The sequence below is a fragment of the Polyodon spathula genome, chromosome 1 (assembly GCF_017654505.1).
Source record: "Polyodon spathula isolate WHYD16114869_AA chromosome 1, ASM1765450v1, whole genome shotgun sequence".
Lineage (NCBI taxonomy): Eukaryota > Metazoa > Chordata > Actinopteri > Acipenseriformes > Polyodontidae > Polyodon > Polyodon spathula.
This window is the reverse complement of record NC_054534.1, coordinates 7554936-7576725: the sequence shown is the minus strand read 5'-3', so window position 1 is coordinate 7576725 and position 21790 is coordinate 7554936. Positions and strand designations below refer to the sequence as shown.

The following is a 21790-nucleotide window of genomic DNA, read 5'->3' as shown; positions in this document are numbered from 1 at the left end:
TGTACTCCTAACTCACCTCACCTCTGAGCTGTAAGTGCGGCCACTAATAGCCCGATGCACAGGAGGTGCTCATTGCGACCCTCATTAACAAGATATTTGTGCATGTTGAGTAATTTGCATTGCTCTTAAGCTTGCATAGGCCGCAGTGCAAAATAATTGCCTGGCCGCTTGGCAATCTGGATTTTGCAGCCACCATTGTTTGCATTGCACCTACCCTTACATCAGACACTAACTATTCATGTGTAATTATTATTTATACTCAATCATCTTTCTCTGTCTCTTTTTTTTTTTTAATCGCCACAGCAAAAATGGGAAACTATTTCTGCTCAAATAGACAACAGCAAAGTTGTAGTGTTAATGCAGAAATCACTGACAGCAGTGATTGATGGTGTTTAACTGTGATGTAACAGAATGGAATGTAATGCACAGGGTATTTTTGCGAAAACAAATATTCATTATGCCCTAGAGCTTCAATGACACATCATTACCCATTGTTATTTACATAACGAAGCACGAATAATAAGGACTGGTGACAGCACACGCCTACAGCTAGAGCCATTATCGACTCCACTATTGTACATTACTCTTAAATATCCACGGGAGATGGTCAAGATTTTCTGATCCAATCTTATTTTGATCAAACTCAATACACTTTATGATTGGTAGATTCTACTTTTACTGCTCCACCTCTGCAATCAAATCTATAGAATATCAAACAGAGGGAGCAACACTGTCCCCTCTGCATTCTCTTGTCTCCCTTGTCCTGTATTGCTCTTTTGTGGAGGTAAGGGGTTCTCTCCTCTGTGCCTTGGCTGGTTGACCATGCTCAGGTACCATTCCATTGTTCAGGTTCCCCAGAGAGAGTGAGAGATTAGGTCAAACCTCAACGCTAGTGTTGTGTTGTGTGCTAGAGATCAGAGATAATAGTCCTTTGAGTGAATAAAAGAATCAAGGTTTTTATGCAAGTGAGGGAGACTGTTGTCTCCAAGTACACTAGATGTGGCCTGTAGCTAGAGCTTCTGTATTGTATGACAGCGAGTGCTTTGGTATTTCTGTTTTTGAAGGTCCTGCTTTTTATTCAAAAGGTCAGTTTAAGAGCTACTTCTGCTATGATTACAAACATCTTTAAAAATACAGAGGGCAGTAAAAAGATGATGACAATGTATTGGAAAGCGTCTCGTTAAGCTAAGAAAGGGCAGAAGGTATGTCTTTAATTGTTCATTGCTTCCTGTACTACATTTCCTCTCCAGCATTGTACGATCCAGCATGGCCTGTTGAATGGGACTGTCCTGCCACCTCTGGCTCAGGGATAGAAAATGTGATTTCATGAATCAGCTTCCCCCAGGTATTGGTATGACCCTATTGCAGGGCCCTAAAATGCAAATCTTGCACAGGCTCATCTATTGTATTGGCTTGGCAAAGTACAAAATGGACTCAATGTGCCTCCTTGCACCCCAGTATCAGTATTATAGTTATACCTGAACACACAATGTAGAGCAACCCTTTTAACAAGAGCTGCACAACTACAGTCTTAGCCAGAACTGCAAGACTACGTGTAAACTGCAGGCAACAACACACCTCCCAGCCCCATTCCCACTCCTCCAAAGCCAAATAAACGTGTGTTTCTAAGAGAAGTCGAGTTGTCTATCTGGAGTTTCCTTATTTTTTCACAGGAAGGCAAAGGCTTGTTGACTTCCTCTCCCCTCCCTTCCTTCCTTCTTTCCGAAGGTACTCATCTGAAAAACGAGAACAGTGATTGTTCCTGTTCTCTTTCTTAAGTCACTTGAAACAGTGTCCGTGCCTGTTGCTTTACTGCACTGAGATCTGAACGAGCAGCAGGCTGACAGAGAAGGGGAGCGCAGACACTGAGCAGGGGTGAGTCACGCTGGCGTGGGCTTCACTATGTACTTACACCAGCCTTCAATACAGACTTTTATCTGTCATAGATATCCCTAGCTTATTGGTATTCTTTTAATTCATATTATTTAACAATATAGCTGGCTTAAAATCTGTCGGACAGGAATGTATTTATAACATTTTCCCCTTGTTAGTACAGTATGTGGACTTGCCTAGAACATGAGATAACAGTACAGTAGTGACTGCTGTGTTGGTTTGGTAGATCATAAACTTGATCTCTCTAAGATTTACTGGGAACAGACCCTTGTAGTGATTTGGTAAAGCATTGACATGCACATTAAAAATGACACAGCTATGGCCAAAGGTTTTGCATCACCCTTTATAGAAGTAACACATTTTGCTTCATAAAGTCAAGTGAAACCTGTTGAATAATGTTAAGCTAACATATTGAATTACATACCACTTCGTAGTTTTCCATATACTTAACGAACAACTGACAATTGAAAAATGTGACATTTCAAAATCTCATTAAATACTGTATTGCTATTATGGCTTCCAATAGACTTTTGCAATATCATTTTGTAGTTTCTTTGATTACATGAAAAGACGTAAATTATGTTCATGTAGGGTTTTTTCTTATGTCTCAATCCTAAAATTCTAGGTGATGCAAAACGTTTTGGTCATAGCTGTATAAAGTGAAAAATGATTCTGCAGTTTTCCAGGCTAAATTTTATAAGGGGAGATTGAAGTTGCAGCTGCCAGTATTGGTACTTTGCGCTACTGTAACGAAAACAACAGCAACTACATAGGCACAGATACTATAGGATTATTACCTTGTAGGGAATGCATATCTCCGCTGTGGGATATAGTGAAGGTGGGCATATGGACATATGTCATAGGAATTGTGTGTGTGTGTGTGTGTGTTTACATGCCAAAGAAATTATTAAGTTATTGAGTGTACAGCATCATAATCTGTCTGTCTGTCTGTCTACTGTAGGTTGTACTTGCACTGTATCATTTATCTAGCAAACCTCGTCAAATCCTGTAGAACCTGCTCAGGATATTCTTTGGCACAAGTTATTGAGCAATAATCTGGGGGTACATGAAATTGTCTCCTGTAGAAAAAAAAAAAGATTATGAAATGATTGATTCTTGAGTTTTTGCAGCCATAATTCAATTGACAGAAATTCACTGCTGTCTACCAAGAACATTCTTGGAAATGGTTGATGACATCACAATAGACGTTAAATAACTAAATAAACACATTCAGTATAGATCTCACACTGCTTCCATTATCAATGAATAACACAAATGACCTGCTTCTTAAACATTGGAACCTTATAAACTCAATCAGTTTAGAAGTGGTCAGTTCAGTTCCACCTTGCTCTGATAAAAGCTTACTGTGGTATACCTAGTACAAGCATGTAAAACATGTCACAAATCATTGCTCAGCACAAAGGCTGTGTGGTCCAGGAATTAAAGAAAGGGACGTGTAACCAGGAGGTCCCTGGTTCAAATCCTGGCTCAGTCACTGCCTCACTGTGACCCTGAGCAAGTCACTTGTGCTCCGTCTTTCAGGTGAGACGTTGTTTTAAGTGACACTGCAGCGGAGGAAAACAAAGTCTAGAATAATAAGTTTCTTTACGTTGAAACAAATATACAGTATAAGGATCTAAAAGGGTATCCAGCTGTACTAATGCTGTGTAGATTACTGTGTGCATTTACCATAAAACATTTGTGGGCATTTATGCATTGAGATAGTATGGCTCTGGTGCAGGTGTTTAAATGAACATTGTGGATGACACATGATTGATCTGAAATGGTTCCCATTTAAAAAAAAACAAAAGGCAAATAGCACATGCCCTGTATTATTCCTACCATGCAGAACATGCATGAAACCAATTATTCAAACCTGTGAAGTGTTCATATTCATAGATTTCAATTCAAAACAACTAATTAGCAGAACACACTCACTAATTACACTTGAATAACTCATAACTTTTGAGAATCCACTTTTTCAGCAGGTACTATTTATGGGAATATTGGTAATTAGGTACCATACATTCTAATAGTTAAAGTACTGGCAAACTTATTATTAAACTACTATCTTTTTATTGCATTTAAGCAGTTCAAAAATGTTCTAATCCTGTCAGCTCTTATAAACAAGTACATCGTGCGGTTATTGAGATATAAACCTCACATCTCGGGGGGAACCTTCCACTCCTGGTCTTTGTTCCAGGCCTGTTCTAAGTTGTTTAAATAAATCAATTAAACCTCCATCCAGGCCCTGAAGGAGTTCATTATATAATGTTATAGAATGGCCCTCCAGGACTGTGATTGGATAGCCCTACTATAACTGATAAAATGGTTGATGTCTTAATACAGTAATTGTTATTGGTTATGGTGGTATGAAGCTGATGGCCCAGTAATTTCCTATCAACAAGGGGTATCTTAGAGCCCAAAGTCAAGGTTACAGTGACCAAACGGTAAGATGAAGATGCTCCCAGGGTATTGTGAAATTCCATTCCTGGTATTAAACTAAAATACCCTTTTTTTTTCTCAAAGCCATCCCTCTCCCTGTTCTAACGGATTTTAATCTTTAACAACACGCGCACACATCCACACAGGCGAGGCTCACAGTGAGAAATCCATGTCTCACAGCAAGGCAGCATTTTACAGAAGTAAAAACACTTCCCTTTTTATTTTTAAAATAAAAAACTACAAATGAAAATGAAAATTTGGGATGAGTGAAACTGGGCTGGGGTCCAGCAGTGCTGCTTCCATTTTATCTTTCCTTTCTTCCTCAGTAAGACACGTATATTTTGTGCTGAACTTTTTGCTGCCTGTGACTTTTCATTTTAACTTTTTTAAACCAGTGTACATGTTCTATTTTATTCCTCAGACCTTGCTTGACCTTACCTGCGGGTACAGTAGCCGGTGTGAACAGCAGATTCAAACGTTTGCCTATACTGCAGCCTGCCGTAAAAGCCCACCAGTTATAATGTAGAAGATCACTTTCATCCAGAACCAGCGCTGGTCCTCCAGGACAGGTTACAGCTGTATTACATTTGACTCCTCATGTTTCCTTCAATCACATTCCTAGGGCTATATTCTCATATATTATCATTAAAATATCTCAAGCAGAAATGCAGTAGAACTCTGTTAGCTGGCCTGCCTAGCTCACAAATCCAAGTACATTTTATTTTACAATGAGTACGCATTTATTTTAAGCACAGAACAGAGGCCTACTTTTAAACTTCCTTAACCCATTAAGTACCAAATGCATTTTTCTCCAAAAAAAATCAGAACACAAGTTGTATTTATGTAAACATAACAAAAGTAAGTTATCACAACAATATAGTTAAAGAGAAAATTCAAATAAAAAATGAGAAAGTAGCATGTCCTCAAATGAGAACAATGGCGCTGAATGGGTTAATGCCATACTAAATGTCTCATGTTGAGCATACCATTAACACTTTTCTGAAACTAAAATAATATTTGTGATATGCATTTACAGCTAAATGCTACTTTTTAAAAAAATAGACACAATTTAATTGGCCTTGGAAAGCTCCATAACTGTGTATAATTGAGCAAAACTACATGTCAGCTAAATCAAATCTTCAGTGTAGGATTGGAGCACAATAAAATGATTCAGGTCAATGAATTATTCTGCCACTTGCTGCTAGGCAGTGTGCACTGTACAAAACATTAGCGGTCACTGTTAGAAATGTAAGCCACGAGTGGAAGAATGTTCTTGATACTTGCACTGAAACTTTTTAACACTGACAAAAACTCTCTGGATGTTAGAAAGTTCTTGCTGGGACTGAATACAGTGTGGGGGAATGCTTGACACATTAAACTGTAGTTCTATGCATACACTTACTTGTAATAAGATAAAAACAAGACAATACAATGACTAATATTCGCTTGCAATAATTAATGGATGTAAAAATACAAAAGGACGTCTTGATAATGTTTTCACAGACTCAGTGCACATGATCAATGAAAACAAAACAATGCTGTCAATGTACAGCATATAGTGTTGGTTTTAAGCTTCTCTAGGTAGTTTCACTTGCAGCATTAAATAATGATATGAAAGTCGTTGATGTGGAAAGGAGAAGTGTGCATCTTTCTATCCTAGTGAGAAGAAGAGCAGGGTAGTTTCCCAGAGAGAACTGAAAACGTATTGTAGACCAACCTTAACCTGACAACATGTCTGCAGGGGGAGAGAGGTGAGCTTGGAAGTGTTTACTTCCCCATTCACAACAATACACTCTCATATTTTACTGGCAGTGCAGTCAAACCTGAGGGTCTTTGAGGGCTGGCAAGAAAACCCCAAACATGGAGGCTGAACAATGACTCAACACATTTCAGGGCACTCGTTAGAAACAATTACAAAGGAAAAGGAGCAATGTAAGTGTAACAACCAGCAAGGAATTGCTCGGAATTCTAATGTACCTGCTCCTAGCTGCACTACCTGCTTTCTTGCTGGTTTTATTCATTTAAAATGCTTTTATCCCTTTCATTCCTTGTGCTCTTTTCTAAACCAGACTGCCAAGTTAGAATAGGGTGGAGAAAAACTACTGTGACTTTATATATTGAGCAGTACTGAACAGCATGGCAAATCTAGGGGACATGTGTTCCAAATGTCTCTGAGCAGATCTACACACTAATGTAGGCAATGTGAAGCGGCTTTATTTACACTGTTCATGTTAAACACATGCACTCCAGAAAACAGGAACAGGTTCATTGTTTAAAATCTAACCAGGTGTGGCAGAGCACAGCTCTGCCCTTTAGAAATTGGCAGGGATGGGGTTAAATTCCTCTACCTGCCTGGGTTCATTGTGTTCAGGTGGCTGGGGTTGATTAGATGATTAGTTTAATTAACGATTAATCAGCGCCCAGCCACCTGACATAAAAGGAGGCCTCTGCGTCTCATTTAGGGAGAGGGAGCTGAGGAAACAGGTTGGCATTTTGTTTGTATCTTTGAATCCAGTGAAGGCATTGACCAGCCTGGAAATTGTTATTTTTGCTTTTTGTCTTGCTTTATTTGTGTTTAAATCCCTTTATTTTGGCCCTTGTGCCCTTTTCCATTTTTGTGTTTATTTATAGTAAAATAGTTATTTTTTGAACTACAGACTGTCTCTGGGCCTCTATCCACTCGCCAGCCTGCCACATTTGGTGTCAGAAGAGGGATAGTGCCACCTAGAGGCTCAGAGCAGTATTTTTTATTTTTTTTGGAATTTTTGGGAGAATTATTATTTTTTTGGGGGATTATGGGAAAGAAGAGCAGACAGCGACAAAGGCAGGACAAGCAGCAGATGAAGAAATGTAAGCTGCTGCAGCCACCGCTGGAGGACCCGGCCAGCCTCTTCCCCTGGTGTTCCTGGTGCGGGAAGGAGGACCATCGTTGGCGGTCCTGCCCAGATGTGCCACCGGCAAACTGGTGTGGCCAGTGTGAGGAGGACAGCCACAACTGGGCAGGATGCCCTTACAACCAGGCCCAGGAAGAGATGCAGTGTTCACCCCGGGCATCAAGGGCCACCCCACTACCTCCAGCACCACCACCTTCACCACCGTCCCAGGAGATCTGGGACTGGTTGATGCACTCTGAGGCAGACCTCGTCCACGATCTCCCCATAGTTATCAACACGCTGTGGCGTCGAGATGGGGAGAGGTGGGAACAGTGAGAGGAACAACACCACCCAGCGTCCTTCCCAGAGGTTGCCCTCATGGTGATTAATTACCTGGCGGTAGACATGGGAGATGCCCCGTTCACTCCAATAAAGAGGGGTGAGCTCCCTTCCTGGGAGCCAGAGAGGGGTGAGCTGCCTTCCCGGGAGCCAGAGAGGGGTGAGGAGCTGCCTTCCCGAGAGGGAGGAGGAGCCGCCGCTTCCAGAGCCAGAGAGGGAGGAGCTATGGCCCAAGGATGCCTGCCTTGCACCGCCCAGGGGTGCCACGCCCGCTCCGCTCATGGATGACTCATTTGGATCGCCTGGGGTTGCCTGCTGCTTCGCATCTCTTGGGACTGCTGGTGTCTCCTTTTTGATTTCTAGGGTTGCCGAGGGAGCCGGGCTGCCGTCCCCACCTCCGCCACCAGAAGGAGCCGGGCCGCCGTCGCCGTACTACCTTGGAGATCCGGGGCCCCCTCAACCAAAGAAAGCTTGGGGGCTCCGACATCAACCCCGCCCACCACCACCCACCATAACAGCCCACCCAAGGGACATAATTGGACTCTTGGGGGGAGGGGGATGGTGGGTGGTGAGGGAGTAGGGGGAGTTGGCCGATTGCGGCCGGTGTACGTTGTACATGGGGGGGGGGGGGTGTGTGTGGCAGAGCACAGCTCTGCCCTTTAGAAACTGGCAGGGATGGGGTTAAATTCCCCTACCTGCCTGGGTTCATTGTGTTCAGGTGGCTGGAGTTGATTAGATTAGTTTAATTAACGATCAATCAGCGCCCAGCCACCTGACGTAAAAGGAGGCCTCTGCTTCTCATTCAGGGAGAGGGAGCTGAGGAAGCAGGTTGGTGTTTTGTTTGAATCCAGTGAAGGCATTGCCCAGCCTGGGAATTGTTATTTTTGCTTTTTGTCTTGCTTTATTTGTGTTTTAAATCCCTTTATTTTGGCCCTTGTGCCCTTTTCATTTTTGTGTTTATTTATAATAAAATAGTTATTTTTTTGAACTACAGACTGTCTCTGGGCCTCTATCCACTCGCCAGCCTGCCACACCATGTTTTTTTCTTTTTTGTGTGTGCATTTTACAATCTCAAAATATATTATTTATTGCAACTATAATTTTTGGTTTTTATTATGATGATGTCAAATACCACAGTCAGAGCCTTCATTGAGAAGGCACGCTCAGTATTAGAAAACTATGTTTCTCATTGTAGTCAAGATAACATTTTAAACCTAGATTTACCTTGAACTTGTAATGATTCATCAGATACCCTTCTTCCTCTGAGTTTAAACTGGAATTTCTGTAAAAATAAAAAGGTAAAATACTGTACCATACAATAGTATTTCTTTTTGCAAGAGGTCATTACCAGTAAACTGAATATGTTTTAATACTTCCAACTGGCAATACAAGTGGATTTTTTTTTTTTTTTTTTTTTTTTTTATCTTATCTTTTTTCCTAACAAACACATACTTATGAAAAGTATACAGGATACACATATGCACTGTCAGGATATACACTACACAGTGGTTGTGTAGATTTCTTCTGGAATAGTAATAATACAAAAAAAATCTAATAAAGAAATTGTTTTCATTTTGAAAGGGTGAAGCTGTTCAAAAATGGAGATGGACGCAATGCGGATTCGAGCTGATGTGAGTCACTTGACTGATGGGAGGAAGACACCACCCACCAATTACCATCAGCCCTTTCCCCTCCTAAAGCCTTCCAGATTCCCACACCTGGGAGACACATTCAGCAGGAGCTTTCTAGACTACAGACCTGAGCACTTCATGGGGTTCGAGAGGTTCCACGTAACCTCGGAAGGTTCTCAAAAACGCAAGAGGACTCCCTTCAAAGTGACACAAGTCCTGCGAGACGTGGAATCCTCTGACGAGATGGGCGAGGAGAGCAGTAGCAGAAAGACAGTGGACCTTTCTCATCTGTCCTATCCTCACCCCAAACCCCCTCCCCCACCGCAACCAACGTACAACCCCCAAATGATAGACCTGAGCAGGTTTCAGTTTTACAGAGCACTGGATCGCTTTGATACCAGGCGGGTGAAGCAGGAACCCATCCAACACAATGTCATGTGGTCCAGCAGTCCGCTCATGATGCACCCTCCCCTTCCTTACTTTTCCAAAATCCATCCCGGAATGATCCCCTTTCCTTTCCTCATGCCGAACCCGGCCATGCATTTCCCACACAGGTTCTATCCCAACGAATCCCTGGTCAATCATAGGGCTGAAGAAAAGGAGAAAGAGCAGGACAGCGGGGAAAGGGTGGACGTCAGCATCCACATTGATGACAGCTACTGCGTGGACATGGGAGGTGGCCAGAAGCGCTGGAAGTGCCGTATGTGCGAGAAGTCCTACACCTCCAAGTACAACCTGATCACCCACATCCTGGGCCACAGCGGCATCAAGCCTCACTCCTGCAATCAGTGCGGGAAGCTCTTCAAACAACTCAGCCACCTGCACACCCACATGCTGACACACCAGGGGACCAGGCCTCACAAGTGCCAGGTGTGCCACAAAGCCTTCACCCAAACCAGCCACCTGAAGAGACACATGATGCAGCACAGCGATGTCAAGCCCTACACCTGCAGGATCTGTGGCCGGGGCTTCGCCTACCCCAGCGAGCTCAAAGCCCATGAGGTGAAGCACGAGGGAGGCCAGGATAATATTTGTGTGGAGTGTGGCCTAGACTTCCGTACTCTGACCCAGCTGAAAAGACATCTCAACTCCCACAGGGGCCCTGCCCAGTACACCTGCACAGAGTGCGATAAGACTTTCCAGTACCCCAGCCAGCTGCAGAATCACATGATGAAACACAAAGACATTCGGCCCTACATCTGTACTGAGTGTGGCATGGAGTTCGTTCAGCCCCACCATCTCAAACAACACACCTTAATTCATAAGGTAGGACTTCCATCTCACACTGTGGGGCCCAGCAGGGAGGCGCTGTTTATTTTTCAATACTGTGCAGTAAGTGATAGTCTTAGTGTTCCTAAAACAGCAGCTAGCTTTCAGAAATGTGTTTCATTAATTTAGAATGAATCAACAGCTGTAATATCGTATGAATAAACGATGTGTATCTTACTTTTCTTTTGTAATTTCCTTCAGTCATTTCTTTATTTTTTTCATTTATAATCTGTATTATCTCATGATCTTGACTTTATTACAATAACAAAAAAATCACTTAATACTTTAAGACAAACTTTCTTTTCTTTTAAATGACATATTGGATTTATTTTAATTAAAATATAACCAATTAAAAAAAAAATCTTTCAATTATAATACTTTCTTCCCAAGTAACTTTATAGTTTTGTAACAATTTCATTTCAGTGGTGCTCTGGAGTAGATGAGCTTCTTAAAAATGGAAATAAAACTGACTATAGTTGTAAATATACATTTTCAGAACACATATAAAAAGGTGTTGAAGCTTTCACTTACAGGGCACATACAGTATTATTTATTAGTAAGTAATAATTAAGAAAGTCTTTATTGTAGCACTGCTTGATAACGAATTACTGAAGTACAGCCATTAATATTTTTATTACAAACACTTAATTTAACAAATAATTACATAGTCAGTTTTATGAAGGTGGCCTGTAATTGAAAGTGTTACCCAAAAGTGAAATGTGGTATAGGACGTTTACTGGTAAGAAAAGTTGCTGATGATAGTAACGGAGGTGTCTTGTTGGTAGGGGACAATACAAAGATGGCCTTTTGATTTGTGCTATTTACTTTACAGTACAATGTATATAAAATGAACAGAGACAAACCTCAAGTTGAAATAGCACATACATTTGTAGACTATTTCGTTTCTTGTTCAATATCCTATTTGTGTATAATCCTCTACTGCTGTTTCAGCTTAGATCATTATTCACCAGGATAACAAACGAATGGCCCTCTTAAACCACAGGGCCATCTTCTGGAAAGACTCCTTCAAGCTGAACTGCTGTAATGAGGCGGTCTGAAAAACTAACACCAGGGCTGTGCAGCAGCAATCTCTACCCCTTCTATAGCTGTCATTTTGTATTAAAATGTCCCATGTTTAGCTGGGCTAGACATTACAGGTACACATTACTAAAACTAAAAACATTACTCAGATTCACATTTAGTCTTTTCTGAAGCAGACCTTCTTTATAGGAAAGGGTTCACAGTCTAATGTTTGCTGAGTATGTAACAGGTCAGAGGCGGGACATGAATTGGCACACGGCCCACAGCCAGCGAGCATCTTAACCACAATGCAAAAGAGCCAGGCTCATCTGTATTCGTGGTTATACATGCTGAGTGTTTAACCTCATCTCACCAACAGGACACAATCTGTAATGTTAGTGCATCACAAAACACTGCCCAGTGCACATATTTGAAACATACTGTAGTGTTTTTGGTTCCTGCAGGCAGGCTCATCACACAGGGTGAGGCAAACTGCACACAGGCAGAGGGTGGGCGCCAACCCGGGACCTCTCGCACTCCAGCATAGTACTGATACCGCTGTACTAAAGAGCCGGCTCCTCTGCAAGGAATGTATATCAGGCTTATGTCTTTGTATGTGATTACGTTACCTACCAGCCCTGCTGCTGCCTTCCTCCGTGCACACCACAATACATTCAAATACTAAATCATGAAACCTGAATAAAACTAATTAATGAAAGGTTGATTTGATCAAGCTATACCCGGTCAGTATAATCCACATCTGGATATGATTATATTTTTAACCTCCTATTTTCAGGGGTCCAAGATGGTTGATGCAATGCAAGGAGATTCCCCAAGGCTTTACAATTTTGATTAAGTTGACCCCAAACATAATGATTTGGAGCGCTTGTCCCATTGACTGTGCCTCCCTTTTCTTCCAGGGTGTGAAAGAACACAAGTGTGGGATCTGTGGGCGGGAGTTCACCCTTCTGGCAAACATGAAGCGTCATGTTCTCATTCACACCAACATCCGAGCCTACCAGTGCCATCTCTGCTTCAAGAGCTTTGTGCAGAAACAGACGCTAAAGGCACACATGATCGTGCATTCAGATGTCAAACCGTACAGATGCAAGGTCAGTAAGCCCTTCAAATCACGCTCATGGAAATAGCTCAGATGAATTCATTCCCTTGGTGTTCAATCGGATCATTTCTATATGTATGTAATGTTTATTTCTGTTTGGGTTTTAAAACACATTTAAACTACAATACATTGGAATAGCTTGTTGATAAAATAAGAAGAATAAGTTATACAATTAGTTTAGAGCTTCCCTTGAAATGCTTTGAGACAATCTTCACTTACCTTAAAACCTTCCTCAGAGCCAAATTTAACAGAGTACAATGTAGTTTAGCAAAGTACAATGTAGTTTAACAGAGTACAATGTGGTTATTTGCTAGCACTGTATTATAGCACATGCAAGGAATGCATTTACATTCTAATAAGTGGTATTACCATAGGCTACGCGTATAAGAGGCTTAGGGAGACGAAGCCTCACCAAAATAAATTGCCAAAACCCTCACAAGAAATTGTTCTGACCAACACAAAAAATATTTGTGAGAGAAGATGATCTGTTTTTTTTTTCCTGCAATCGCACAAAGCAGGTCTAACAAACATATTTCTCGATTTCCTACTGCGCAACCGCCAGACCACTAGGGCAGCTGGGATATCAAAATTAACACTGTAGTACAGGTACAGGATTTCGGTGCATTTCAATGTCACTGGAGGAGACAGTGCTGTGGCAAAATACTTTTGTAACATACTGTCTGTTTTCACACACCACCGTTTTGTGCGAATCTGATAACTGTGACGCTACAGTCATAACATATTTCCTTCGACTATTTGAACAAATGCCACCTTTCAGAACACTGTTTGTGGTGCCAGATTATGAACGCTTCTGAAGTTTTCTCTTTAGATTTTTCTAGTCCTTCACTCCATTTTCAGTGAAAGCGGGGTCTTTTGAACTTCTGAAAAAGTGTCTACAGGGAAGGCAGAAAATCACATCTGCCTGCTTACTGTACTCTTATTTTAACATTCTGATGAAAAGGAAGGGTTTTGCTTACCAAAGACACTTTTCAGATACACAAGTAAACAAGGCTATGATGGTCCTGTTGCAGAATCATCACGGTTCAATATACAGGATTTAGTTGCATTTCAAGGTCATTCGAGGAGACAGTGCTTGGCTGGTTTAACTCCATTCCTGCCGATCTGAGCCCCATATAGATATTTGAAAGTTTACGGTAAGAGTGGAATTATTATTTTTTTGCAAATATACCTTATGAAATACATTGAATGCCCCTTGATTATAAGTACAATATTAAGTGCGTGTTTAGAAGCTTAATAGTCAGTATTAATAATGTATTTAAATGGGTGTGAAGTGATGGGAATGGTGTTTGAAACTGGTGTTGGGTGCTTACTGTACTGTACATCGTTGGGTTCAATAAATACAATAGCCTCTCCAAACGAAAGACTCACATGCCCCCTATGCCTATTACTAATGGCTCTTGCTTATTCCACCAGTAGTTACTATTTAATAACAGAAACCATGGGCAGTAACCTTGTTATTGCCATGTTATTACGCACATATGTATTTCCTGTAATCAAAAGGACTATGAGTTTTTTAAACAATTTTCTAGAATGTGAAAAGTCTGTTTGCATGTTGTGCCTGTAACTGGTTTACTGTTCTTATAAAATCTACAGTCTATTTTCCCCAGGGCTAAGATTTAGATGGGGAGTAATAATTTACTGTACTGAATATTGTGACATGGCCAATCCAAAATATTTTAGCAATCGTACCCCCCCGCCCCCCACCGACTGCTTACTGCGCTTCTTCGATCACATACCATTTAATGACTATTCAAACTGTTCCACCCTATTAGTTTTGTAATAGACACATTCCTTTGTATAAACCTGACCTTCCTAAGTAGTCCCTCACAGCTGGCTCAGTGAAAACGTACTAGCAGTGGAGTTGAGGTCTATCTGAATTAAAACACTGCATAATGACCTAAAGGTGCGGGTGATACAAAGAGCACAGCGCCCACCAGGCCTCAGATGGAGCTCACACTGGCACACTGGGGGTTAAGGCGATGACCAGATAGCTGTGTTTTGGCCCGAGGCTCCTCCTCACTCGAAGGAAGGATATAGCTGCATAAACTGCTTGCTTGACAATGGCTCTTACGTCCCCTGAGAACTGCCTGCAAATAGATTTCATCTTGCTTTCTCTTGTACTTTTTAAAACTTCCTGTTTTCTCACGGTGTGTTTGGACAGTATACAGTCCTTCTCTCCCTCTTGGAGGAAAGGAACACCCTTCTAAAAAAGAATAGAGAGGAAGGACAGCACGGGATTGCCCTCTCAACCTTTCATTGCGCTCCAGTTAAAGTGGGCTTCCTCTCACAAACAATTCCATGTATTATTATTGCTATTATTATTATTACCTTCAGCATCTACAAAGAGACCCACCCCCCCAGACACACCCCAACACACACACACACACACACACACACACACACACACACACACACACACACACACACACCACCACCAGTCTGAACAGATTTCAATTGTCAAAGAAAAACAAAATCCTGCATTTCTTTGTTCTTCTAAAGCAGCAGGATTGTAGAGGGTGAGGCAGTTGAGAAAACTGTGGGACTGAAATAATTGTGGGTGTGTCACTAAAGCATCCTACTTCTTTTCAGATAAAACTGTTAATGGTGAGCTGTTGTATTAGTGGTGCTGCTTATAATCAGGTGTGGAAACGCAAGGCTTTCTGGAAAGATTTATTGTACTTGCTTATCTAATCTAGTCATGTCCCATGTGAAAAGTGAAGAGCAACCATCCATACTGCTATCATTTTAAAGAGCAAAAACAGAAGTTCTTATTTTGAGCTCCCTTTTGTAGAATCGTTTGGGATTTTAAATGAATTGTGTTGAGGAAAGAAAAGACATACTGCACTTCTGGATGTCATTCAGGAAACCCTTCAGACACTCCATCACACTGCGTATTAGAGAACTAGAGTGAAACTGCTTCCATACCTTCAAACACTCCGTCACACAGCGTATTAGAGAACTAGAGTGAAACTGCTTCCATACCTTCAAACACTCCGTCACACAGCGTATTAGAGAACTAGAGTGAAACTGCTTCCATACCTTCAAACACTCCGTCACACAGCGTATTAGAGAACTAGAGTGAAACTGCTTCCATACCTTCAAACACTCCGTCACACTGTGTATTAGAGAACTAGAGTGAAACTGCTTCCATACCTTCAAACACTCCGTCACACTGTGTATTAGAGAACTAGAGTGAAACTGCTTCCATACCTTCAAACACTCCGTCACACTGTGTATTAGAGAACTAGAGTGAAACTGCTTCCATACCTTCAAACACTCCGTCACACTGCGTATTAGAGAACTAGAGTGAAACTGCTTCCATACCTTCAAACACTCCATCACACTGCGTATTAGAGAACTAGAGTGAAACTGCTTCCATACCTTCAAACACTCCGTCACACTGCGTATTAGAGAACTAGAGTGAAACTGCTTCCATACCTTCAGACACTCCGTCACACTGCGTATTAGAGAACTAGAGTGAAACTGCTTCCATACCTTCAGACACTCCGTCACACAGCGTATTAGAGAACTAGAGTGAAACTGCTTCCATACCTTCAAACACTCCGTCACACAGCGTATTAGAGAACTAGAGTGAAACTGCTTCCATACCTTCAAACACTCCGTCACACTGCGTATTAGAGAACTAGAGTGAAACTGCTTCCATACCTTCAAACACTCCGTCACACAGCGTATTAGAGAACTAGAGTGAAACTGCTTCCATACCTTCAAACACTCCGTCACACTGCGTATTAGAGAACTAGAGTGAAACTGCTTCCATACCTTCAGACACTCCGTCACACAGCGTATTAGAGAACTAGAGTGAAACTGCTTCCATACCTTCAAACACTCCGTCACACAGCGTATTAGAGAACTAGAGTGAAACTGCTTCCATACCTTCAAACACTCCGTCACACTGCGTATTAGAGAACTAGAGTGAAACTGCTTCCATACCTTCAAACACTCCGTCACACAGCGTATTAGAGAACTAGAGTGAAACTGCTTCCATACCTTCAAACACTCCGTCACACAGCGTATTAGAGAACTAGAGTGAAACTGCTTCCATACCTTCAAACACTCCGTCACACTGTGTATTAGAGAACTAGAGTGAAACTGCTTCCATACCTTCAAACACTCCGTCACACTGCGTATTAGAGAACTAGAGTGAAACTGCTTCCATACCTTCAGACACTCCGTCACACTGTGTATTAGAGAACTAGAGTGAAACTGCTTCCATACCTTCAAACACTCCGTCACACTGCGTATTAGAGAACTAGAGTGAAACTGCTTCCATACCTTCAGACACTCCGTCACACAGCGTATTAGAGAACTAGAGTGAAACTGCTTCCATACCTTCAGACACTCCGTCACACTGCGTATTAGAGAACTAGAGTGAAACTGCTTCCATACCTTCAAACACTCCGTCACACTGCGTATTAGAGAACTAGAGTGAAACTGCTTCCATACCTTCAGACACTCCGTCACACAGCGTATTAGAGAACTAGAGTGAAACTGCTTCCATACCTTCAAACACTCCGTCACACAGCGTATTAGAGAACTAGAGTGAAACTGCTTCCATACCTTCAAACACTCCGTCACACTGCGTATTAGAGAACTAGAGTGAAACTGCTTCCATACCTTCAAACACTCCGTCACACAGCGTATTAGAGAACTAGAGTGAAACTGCTTCCATACCTTCAAACACTCCGTCACACAGCGTATTAGAGAACTAGAGTGAAACTGCTTCCATACCTTCAAACACTCCGTCACACTGCGTATTAGAGAACTAGAGTGAAACTGCTTCCATACCTTCAAACACTCCGTCACACAGCGTATTAGAGAACTAGAGTGAAACTGCTTCCATACCTTCAAACACTCCGTCACACAGCGTATTAGAGAACTAGAGTGAAACTGCTTCCATACCTTCAGACACTCCGTCACACTGCGTATTAGAGAACTAGAGTGAAACTGCTTCCATACCTTCAGACACTCCGTCACACAGCGTATTAGAGAACTAGAGTGAAACTGCTTCCATACCTTCAAACACTCCGTCACACTGCGTATTAGAGAACTAGAGTGAAACTGCTTCCATACCTTCAAACACTCCGTCACACTGCGTATTAGAGAACTAGAGTGAAACTGCTTCCATACCTTCAAACACTCCGTCACACTGCGTATTAGAGAACTAGAGTGAAACTGCTTCCATACCTTCAAACACTCCGTCACACAGCGTATTAGAGAACTAGAGTGAAACTGCTTCCATACCTTCAGACACTCCGTCACACAGCGTATTAGAGAACTAGAGTGAAACTGCTTCCATACCTTCAAACACTCCGTCACACAGCGTATTAGAGAACTAGAGTGAAACTGCTTCCATACCTTCAAACACTCCGTCACACTACGTATTAGAGAACTAGAGTGAAACTGCTTCCATACCTTCAAACACTCCGTCACACAGCGTATTAGAGAACTAGAGTGAAACTGCTTCCATACCTTCAAACACTCCGTCACACAGCGTATTAGAGAACTAGAGTGAAACTGCTTCCATACCTTCAGACTCTCCGTCACACTGTGTATTGGAGCACTAGAGTGAAATGGAGCACATTTAACACACAGAGTCTCATGTTTGCTGTGCTGCAGAGCGCACATTTAACACACAGAGTCTCCCTCATGTTTGCTGTGCTGCAGAGCGCACATTTAACACACAGAGTCTCTCATGTTTGCTGTGCTGCAGAGCGCACATTTAACACACAGAGTCTCTCTCATGTTTGCTGTGCTGCAGAGCTCACATTTAACACACAGAGTCTCTCTCATGTTTGCTGTGCTGCAGAGCTCACATTTAACACACAGAGTCTCTCTCATGTTTGCTGTGCTGCAGAGCTCACATTTAACACACAGAGTCTCTCTCATGTTTGCTGTGCTGCAGAGCTCACATTTAACACAGAGTCTCTCTCATGTTTGCTGTGCTGCAGAGCTCACGTCATGTAAGTTGTTTCTTTTTCTTGGCAGCTGTGTGGAAAGGAGTTCAACCGAATGCACAATTTGATGGGCCACATGCACTTGCACTCAGACAGTAAGCCATTCAAGTGTCTTTATTGCCCAAGCAAATTCACTCTGAAAGGAAACCTCACCAGGCACATGAAGGTCAAACACGGGGTGATGGGTGGAGGACTCACCGCACAAGGTAATGGCTGCTTTTCACAGGGTAGGTTTTAGGATGTCTTCATGGGATGTTTCTATGCTTACTGGATGATAAGTTGGGTATGTGAATATACCTTGATGCGTGCTGATCTCTTTTTACCTGGTGTGATGATGTTATATCAGTTATTTGAAAGATGTTACTTAAAAAAAAAAAAAAAAAAAAAACTATTTGTGTTTAGCTGTTTGAAATATACATGAATAACAAATAAAACAATGTAGTTAATTAAATGCTATGCAAATAATTAGAAACTGCCAACTTTGTCCAAAATCAATAAATCAGATAACTTAGGGGGGTGGAGCTCGAGTGACTTCAAGAATACCCTTTCAGTTTTTCTTTGCACTGCACAGTAATCATCTTGAGGGGATGTGCATGCTCATTAATGCAGGGGTGGCTGTGTGTAAACTATGAGTTAAAGAGAGTCGTACCTGATATGAATCTTTAAGCCAGCAGTCTAAAATACTTTTTGGTCCAGCTTTGTAAATTAATATATGTGTGGGGCACAATTTACAATGGTGGTAGTTCATAAGGGGTTGGGAGAAGGCTGTGTGGAATTGCATTTGCCACTTTCCATAAAGTACAGCTGATATTTGAGTAACAGATGGGTTATAAATGGAAAATGACCTAGTGTTATTATTCTAATTTGTTAATCTCCCTGGCAGGCTTCAGAAGGAGAGGAAGGTTCCGACTGTCATCCCAAACAGATGTGGTGGCCAGCTTTGTGCAGCAGGAGCCCTTTGACCTTTCCCAGAAGGGCAGACCTAAGCTGCGGGTGTCTCACTCGGACGGAGAAAGTGCCAAGGGCAGCTCATGTCAGGAAGAAGAGGAAGACAGCTACAGGATGGGCCAGTACAGCCCTGAGGACTATCACCATGGCAACAGCGCATTCCTGCCTCAGAATCTGGCTTACAAACAGAAGGGCCTGACTGAGGCCTTCACAGAAGCACAGGGAGCCAAGGATGATGGAGATGTGATGAAGGAGCAAGTGGGAAAAGAGGAAGAGGAAGAGGAGGAAAAACAAAAGTATTACGTGATGAAGGAAAAGTATCCTCGTATACAGTATTTTCCAAACCAGCTGAGTGATTCTTCAGGTCAATTCTACACTCAAAACATTAGAAGGAACAGGAGATACAGCATTCAAAGTCAAGCGATGATAGAAAACTGAGAAATACACAGTGCTCTTTGTCTGGTAGGCTTCAAAAGCATTCCCTTCCAAAACTAATTTGAAGGACATTACCATTATATAAAACATCTATCCATCCTGTGAAGACTCTTATAGTCACAAGAAACTAGGATTGTAAATTGTAGATCAAGTTCTGGATTGATTAACAATTGGATATGTGGGTGGGATATGAGGTGAAGATGTTCTCTCTCTCTCTCTCTCTCTCTCTCTCTCTCTATATATATATATATATATATATATATATATATATATATATATATATATAAAAATAAATTTTTTCTTTTTTAGCTACTAAAAAAGGATGAATTTTTCCATCTTATTGACTACTGTTTTAAAGAAAAAATTGAAAATTTAACTGGTACACGTCATGTTTTCTCAAAAAAGAGTTTGAAGTATATATATATATATATATATATATCTATATATATATATATATATATATATATACGTAAAACTAATAATGTGCACTAATTGCTTGTTAATATGTTAAAAAAATGCTGTTTGTTATACATTGATATGTGTTCAGGGGGTATTAATGTTTCAATACTCATAAATGTTTGACATGTTTACTGAAGTTGTCAGCATATCTTACCTTTGAAACTGCAAATCTGAGCAAAGTGGTAAATCTGTAATGAGGCAGTATAAACACTCTCTCTGAAAAACCTCACACCCCAATACCTGTGAGTGCACAAACAGTAATAGATGGTGGTTAAGAACACACATCATGGGATAATAAACTGATAACATTGTTTTTATAGTATGCACACGCAGCGTGTATGCAGTACTCATCTGAACTTGTGTTTTAGCACATATGATGTTCAGGTATTTATTGTTTTTTTCACACAACACAATGGATTGCTATTGTAAGGACAGAACTGAAATAAGGGAGACTATATACAAAGCTCATGCATCATTTAATGAATGCTTCTTGTAACTTAATTATTGAAGAGAGTTAAAGCTGTGTGGATATGACACACTGATGCTAGAGATCCAGACCTATGCTTCTTGATTCTTAGCACAAAATGTATATACGTTACTAAAGAAGACAAACATGGATCTTTATTCATTACAAACAACCATGTTACTTATTAACTGACATGCTTCCTTTTGAATTTATTTGAAGTTAAACATCAAAATTTGAACATTAATTTATGATGATTTTATATTAGGTTTGAGGTTTATTATAAATAACGATTGCTTCATGTGAATGTAAAGTCAATTCTATAAGAAATCGCTTTAACACAGATTGTAAAATGTTACCATGATATCTTTACTGTTAATACAATGTATGTTCTCCATAAACAAGGGCATTACACTTTCAATACGTATTTCCAGTTGTTGGCAAATATTTACATATTTTTTGCTGTTTGCTTTTGAGTTTCAATCTTTCATTTGAATTGACAGAAGAGGGGAAGAGTGTACCATTCTTGGCAGAATCCATCCATTCAAACGATGGTTAACAGTTAACCTGCAGTCATCTTAAACAAGTTACCTGTGCTGTGCTGTTTGTGACATGGCCTGATTGCACAGGAAGGGAAACAAAAAGCGACCAAGAAGAAAGGGGGAAAGGCAGTGGCAGTGCTGATAATACCGATAACATGTAAGAGACAGTGCTGATAATATTGATAACATGTAAGAAACAGTGCTGATAAGATGTAAGAAACATTGCTGTTAATACCAATAACATGTAAGAAACAGTGCTGATAATACAGATAACATGTAAGAAGCAGTGCTGATAACATGTAGGAAACAGTGCTAATAATACTGATAACATATAAGAAACAGTGCTGATAATACAGA

The 21790-nt window shown here is 41.1% G+C and overlaps 1 protein-coding gene across 2 annotated transcripts; it reads left to right on the top strand.

Annotated features, from left to right (window-relative positions):
- Window positions 1-1788: 1788 nt before the first annotated feature.
- Window positions 1789-20180, top strand: LOC121313335 (zinc finger protein 366-like). Of its 2 annotated transcripts, none has more exons than XM_041245748.1 (5): window positions 1789-1875; window positions 9132-10447; window positions 12391-12582; window positions 18618-18813; window positions 19470-20180. In XM_041245748.1, the coding sequence occupies exons 2-5, from the start codon at window positions 9149-9151 to the stop codon at window positions 19970-19972; spliced, it is 2190 nt and encodes a 729-aa protein (XP_041101682.1). In that variant the 5' UTR covers window positions 1789-1875; window positions 9132-9148; the 3' UTR covers window positions 19973-20180. The 2 variants fall into 2 exon arrangements, with proteins under 2 accessions (XP_041101682.1, XP_041101690.1); XM_041245756.1 differs by having other exon boundaries at window positions 18618-18792; window positions 19470-20179.
- Window positions 20181-21790: the final 1610 nt, after the last annotated feature.

Coding starts and splice junctions, on each gene's coding strand:
- LOC121313335 (XM_041245748.1), top strand. CDS start 9,149: ATGGAGATGGACGCAATGCGGATTCGAGCTGATGTGAGTCACTTGACT. Junction 12,583..18,617: donor TCAAACCGTACAGATGCAAG/GTCAGTAAGCCC, acceptor TTTTCTTGGCAG/CTGTGTGGAAAGGAGTTCAA. Junction 18,814..19,469: donor TAATGGCTGCTTTTCACAGG/GTAGGTTTTAGG, acceptor TCTCCCTGGCAG/GCTTCAGAAGGAGAGGAAGG.